This window comes from Chiloscyllium plagiosum, unplaced genomic scaffold, assembly GCF_037043375.1.
Source record: "Chiloscyllium plagiosum isolate Xiang-an unplaced genomic scaffold, Cpla_swu_hap1 HiC_scaffold_6, whole genome shotgun sequence".
NCBI lineage: Eukaryota > Metazoa > Chordata > Chondrichthyes > Orectolobiformes > Hemiscylliidae > Chiloscyllium > Chiloscyllium plagiosum.
The window spans coordinates 83,128,219-83,134,702 of NW_028270144.1; the positions used below are offsets into that span (position 1 = coordinate 83,128,219).

The window sequence follows — 6,484 nt, forward strand, 5'->3', positions numbered from 1 at the left end:
AGCAAACAGAAACTTCAGGATCTTCCTTGCTGCGTGACTGAGATGTAACACAATAAAGGGTTCAACCAGTTTGTTTGGTCTCCTCAACATTACAGAGACCACATTGTGAAACAAATAGTAAACAGAGTTATGCTAAATTGAAAACACAACCAAATTGCTGTTCATAGGGGGGAAAATGTGTAGGGCCTTGAACAAGAAAAGTGATAGGAGATGCCTGAAACTTGCATGGAAACAAGCCATAGGGAAGAGGGGGGAGTAACCAAGGAAGTATTATGCACGATACAGTCTCTATAGAACAGTGAAGATTCACATAGGACAAGATGAGCAGCACGGTGGCTCATTGGTTAGCACTGTGGTCTCACGGGGACTGGGGTTCAATTCCAGCCTTGGACGACTGTTTGTGTGGGGTTTGTACATTCTCTTCATGTCCGCGTGGGTTTCCTCCAGGTCCGGTTTCCTCCCACAGTCCAAAGTCGTGCAGGTAAGGTGAATTGGCCATGCTAAATTGCCCATAGTGTTCAAGGAGGTGTAGGTTAGGTGCATTAGTCAGCAATAAATGTAGAGTAATAGGACTTGTTGGGCCTAATGGCCTGTTTCCACACTGTAGGGATGCTATGAGGGTGTGTCTGGACCTTCCATCACACTGGAGATGGTGGAAATTGCAGTGAAATCAGCTGACTACTGGAGCCTAGAGGGGTGGAAAGCAAGAAGTGGATCCCTATCATGGTAGTGGAGGCTACCTCCATCTTGCTCTGGTTTATTTCCCCCTTCTGTTTTACTTGGTTGGTCTTCATAGTGTTTCTTTCTTTACCCCTTCATGGTGCAGTCAACAGTTTTTAATGTTGCAATTTGTGCATCATTTGGTTATAAAGTCCAAGTAGTTGGATTCCATCCCAATTGTTGCAAAACATTAAATACAAGAAATCTGAAAGAAGATAGTCAATGAGTACTCTAAGTGTTACTTTATCTTTTCACAATGGAATACTGTAAGAAGTTGTAAAACCAAGAACAATTTCTCAAAGTCCAAGTTCTTAAAAGTAACATGACCGGGCACAATTAAAGCCACAAAAGTATCTACCTACACAAAATACACAACAGACCATTAGTTACCAAGATCAACATATTGCTGCCAATAGTGAAGTGCCTTTTTATTCAGTACTGTTTTCTGCCATTTACATCATTTGCAGATGATTGAGATATGAAAAAGTTCACCAAGTTGGAATTTTAAAATTGTGGAAAAAGGAGGAAAATTGGAAGGTGAAAATAATGGTGTTGAATCAAAGACTAAAGATGTTTAGGTACCATAATATAGGGATACCAAGTTTACAGGGCTCTTTCGTTTGAAGGTGTACAGAATATTTACCAACTAGCAATTTTACATAAACTGGATCGCACCATTATCTGCCAAAACTACTTACGGATTGCAAACCAAGGAAACTGCATGGTGCAATGAATTAGATACTAAACGGTCAATGCTTTCAAATCCAGATTGCTAGGGTAAAAGTTTACACCTACTGGTTACAAGAATCCTATGTGGAATGTGTTTACTTAGTACAAATCCAATTTAAAATGTGATAGCTTGCCCAAGTAAAGGAAGAATGGCTATACGGAGGTAGACAATTGTCTTGTTTTGCTACATCAAACCCAAGAAACCTTGGAGACGTGTTCCCAATATTGTTACACTTCAATTTGAAGAGCATAGGTCTAAATTTCCATTCAACACATAACACCAACTTAAATATGAAGACAGTAGATTAGATTCCCTACAGTATGGAAAAGGCCCCTTCAGCTGAACAGGTCCACACCGACCCTCCGAAGAGTAACCTACCCAGACCCATGCCCCTACCCTGCATTTACCCCTGACAAATGCAACTAGCACTATGGGGCAATTTAGCATAGCCAATTCACCTGCCATGCACATCTTTGGATTGTGGGAGGAAACCAGAGCACCCAGAGGAAACCCATGCAAACACTGGGAGAAGGTGCAAACTCCACAGACAGACAGAGTTACCCTGGGCAGGAATTGAACCTGGGTCCCTGGCATTGAGGCAGCAGTGCTAGCCACTGTGCCACCCTAAGTAGTTCAAATCCATTAGGGATAGTTAACTGTTCCATTTGTTCAGAGTCATTTCTCATCGCCTCATTTGCCAAAAGGTCACCAGAATTAGCACTGCATCAGTGAGAATATTCAAAACCAAATACAAATTTCATCAAGAGTAATAATCAGTTATTTCAAGAGCTTACATACTGTACGGTCCTATATAAAAAGGACAGAAAAGTTAGGTATAGAAATAATTTATCAAAGGACTTCCAATATATGGATGATCTGATTTTGCAAGATACTGTTATTTTTTGTTCTGTGCTCCTATATCTTATGATATAGGAAACAAAATAGCTAGCATTTCAGGACTTGGACAGAATTCAAATTCATTACCAATTTAGGCTAGCACAACACTGCACCTGCATTAAATCTCCCAATTTAAAAATTTACTATATCCTTAAGAACTCGTTCTTGTTTTCTGTGAAACTAGTTTTCCAAAAGTAGCAAAAAGACTAACTTCTGTACTTTTTCCTTCATATTGTTGTTTTACCCTCTTCACTCAAATGGTGAGTCACTATAGTAGGAACACCAAAAGACTTACAGAAAAAAAGGTCATTGAAGATGTGAACCTGTTTCCATGACAACTCACTGAAGAGTTAGTTATGTTCAATTTCTAAATAATACTGAACGCCTTTTCTTCGGATAAAAGTTATAACTTTGTTTAAAAAAACTCAAAAGTTGCATATGATTGTCTGGTGGTACATTAAATTTCTTACATTATTTGTTGATAACTCAGTTTAACACAGTACCCCACAATTCAGGATTAAAACTCAACCCAGTGCTCACGTGACATTAATTAAAATGTCAGTGGTTAGAATCAGACAGCAACAACAACATAAAGGCCACCCAGCATTTATTTGGCACAAGGATAAATTTTATGGATGAGATACTAATGGCAGTTAGTAACTGAAAGTTAATTAAGCAATGATTAACAAAAAGGAAATACAAACTCACACCCATCCTTAACAATATACACAGAATAAAGGACAACCTTAAAGAGGTGAATACATTTGCACAAGTGTGAGAAGGGCAGTCAAATCCAATGTTCTCTGGATGATACAGAAAAAGAATGACATATCAACTTGATAATACAAAAGGGAAAACCAGTCAGAACAGAAAAAAAAGTGTGCAGAAGTGAAAAAGAAATAAAAAGAGGGCCTAGAAGACAACAAGAATACATAATGGGTAACTGTTTTAAAATTCCCTTTTAATAAGATCATGAAATGATTCAGAGTGCAGGGGCTGATTGAGAAAACAGTGATACACTGGTAGAGTCAGGAATCAAGTCCAAGATATTAAATGATCACTTTATAATCACTGGTTGCCAAGTAAGAAGACTTTACCAAAGTGATGGTAAACAAGGAGGTTGCTGGGATACTGTCACAGATAAAAATAGAGAGGAGACACTAGAAAAACTAGCACTACATTGAGTGATTTATTCACTGTCTGTACGAGATGCTAAAGGAAAGAGCTGAAATTACAGGAGGTGCTGGCCACAATCTTTCAGGCCTCCCGAGATAGAGGCTTATTCCAGACTGGTGGAGCATCACAACTGTTACACCCTTGCTCAAATAAAAGAAGGATATAACTTACAAATCACATGGGAGTTAGCTGAACAGTGACAAGAAAGTTTTAAAAAAAAAACAGTAAGGCAAAAGAAAATAAGTCTCTTGAGACAAGGTTGAAACAATTGGAAAGCGGAGGACGAATCTGATTCAAGTTTTTGAAGTAATAGTGTAGTATAGTTAAAACGTATATGGAATTCGAAAAAGACCTAAAGTCTTGAGAAGTATTAGGTCAACAGAAACATAGCTAACAGAATTGATTGGATTTATAAAGCCTAGAATCCTAAGTTTACTATAGCACAAATTAGAGTTTAGGGCTTGATCACTAAGTTTTTTCATTATTAGTTCTTATGCAACTTTGTAGTTTGAATCAGAGGAGAATACTGTGCCGGTCTAGCAGGGGAGCCTAAAAAGTAGGTTTATAACAAACATTTCTGTGCCATCCAGTTATTATGACAGTTTATAAATCGGGTCAGAATGAACAGGGAAGAGAAAGTATCCAGTGATTAGAATTAAACTTAGACTATATAATGTAGGTACAGAATTTCTGGATACTGTATACGCAAATCATTATACTGTCTGACAAACAAATTTATTAGCAATCAACCCCAGACATTTATCACATATCTGATCTTACAGGAATTCAATTTAAAACAAATTAACTTTACTTACCGGCTTCGGCATTTTTGACTGGCCTGGTTAACAGCACAATTTCTCTACTCTGAAAATGAAATTTACGGGAAATATGAAATCAACATTTTATTTATCACATTTCAATTTTTACATACAACCGGTGACCATATTATAATGATACTAGATGGACTCAATACCTGCTCTCAAAGATATGCAACCGTCCACCTGTAAGTTTGAAACTACACACCTTTCGCTTTTCACAAAGTGGTGAACTGCTTCAATGTTCATTCGGGAGCGGGCAGGCCCACAAGAGGGGCGTAAAGGATGACTGATGAGCTTGCAGCTGGGGAAGAGCTACCTTGCTTGTGATTGACAGTGACAGCCGCCGCTCGAGCTGCTCAGCCCGCAGTAGCGGTTGGCCGAGAGATCATTGGTTCAACGAAACCGTTAAATAGCCCCAATCTGGGCGGGCAGGAGGCGGGACTTGCAGTTTCTCAATGCATGAACGAGTTTGATTATTAGAGCAATGCAAATAAGTTATAGTTTAGGCAATTGGCGCCTTCTAACAGTTGATGAGAGAAGGGGCTGAGAGGAAAGGAGGGAACACATTTTTATTGTAAGAAGTGACGCTACCGAACCACTAACAGACGCATTGAAACAGAGAGAGGTTTTTTTTTATTACACACTGTTTTCAATGGCAGCAACAACGCAAATTGCAAATAGGACAATGATTGAATTGTTGTCGCAGTTCAGCACACCGCCACAATAAAACTTCACGATACCCACATATTCCCTGTCTTGTCACAACTGTGATATTGCTAATCTTTAAAACGCATATTTCTTCAAAGGGCCAGAAGATTTAATTTACTTTACATTTCCACTTTGTTAGAAACACATTTGTCACAAAAGCCTCGTGGCTAATAGGATCTCCAGCCCACGCATACGGTGTTATACACGTACACAGCTGTGGCGGGTTTGATTTAAAACGTTTCGTAAGTGAGAGGGAGAGAAATGGTGTTGATTTTGAATCTTTTTAGCTGCGGGAAAGATGGCGAAATACGCAGGACACGATCCACAGATTCAAAGCAAAATTCCAACATCTGAACGTTTTTGATAAGCTTTAAATATCTCAAGCCGCTCAACTGTTGCAGCACAAAGTCTTACTAGTCCGGGTTTGTTACTGTCTCAATATTGAGAGAGGAAAAAGACGCGACTTATCGATGTTTATACCGATTGGTAATTAAATAGCGTTTGTCGCGAAGTGAAATTCTTCGTCTCGCTGTCCCTAGCCTATGCAGCTCAGTATTTTTCCACATTTAAAAGTAGTTATGTTTAAGCAGAGGAATGTAACGGGAATGGCCCTGGCCTTCAATAATACCTTTAGGCCTGACAACGAGCTAGAGACATAGAGAAGGAGCATGAAGAAATAATGAGATCTTCAGACACAGTATAACCCTCACATTCAGAGCAAGACAAAAATAGAAACAAAATTTACCTGGGCTTAAATGCGGACCTCTGTAAAGGTCACGTGAGAAAAGCTTCCAAACAAATTGTCCTTCTCAAATTTCTCTGTTGTTGATAATGAAGCGGTGCAATTTTCAGCAGTGAGAATGCAACATGGCCGCCAGTGAGAGCAAGGCGTGGTCCCCACTGACACATCTCAGTGCCGCCGTCATCTGCATGGCGCTGCCTTATCGCCCCTCACTCTCCACAAACCGAGACGATGCAGAAATGCCCAAGCTTGTCCGCGGGGCACTGAAAGCCGGACCAGTGACCCACCAATAACTGCATTCAACACACTGCCAGCAGCTGAACCAGGAGCAGCTTCTATGCTTCACCACTGCAGTCTCTGCGGAGCTAGGACGCAATTCCAAGTTGAGGGAAGGATACAAATTGATACATTTTTATTACAAAGTATGAATAATTACTACTTTGTACGATCTGGATGTTAAAACTGTACTTCCTCCTACCAACTAGACAAGGCAACAAAGTAGCGAGAAATGCAATTTAAATGATATGTTCTGACAAATAATTTGCAAATGACTTAATCATCTTTTTTTTTCAAAATATATACGAACACTAACTTAGGAGATAGGAATTAATATAAGGCATCCGTGAGTTACGATCTTCATTCATTAAATATATCATGTATTCCCTCTCAATATTATGCATTAATCGTAGGTAT

General features: G+C 39.3%; 1 protein-coding gene across 2 annotated transcripts in view; it reads right to left on the bottom strand.

The window, feature by feature from the left end:
* The window catches only part of LOC122550719 (radixin), an 80,310-nt gene extending 74,202 nt beyond the window's left edge, over nt 1-6,108 (bottom strand). Inside the window, exons 1-2 of one of the 2 annotated variants that reach the window (XM_043691865.2) lie at nt 5,795-6,108; nt 4,339-4,387 (exon numbers count right to left, since the gene is read on the bottom strand). In XM_043691865.2, coding sequence (XP_043547800.1) covers nt 4,339-4,350 — 12 coding nt within the window. In that variant the 5' untranslated portion in view covers nt 4,351-4,387; nt 5,795-6,108. Of the gene's footprint in view, nt 1-4,338; nt 4,388-4,496; nt 4,587-5,794 lie in introns of those variants that run through there. The other variant, XM_043691867.2, reaches the window with a different exon arrangement.
* Nucleotides 6,109-6,484: the final 376 nt, after the last annotated feature.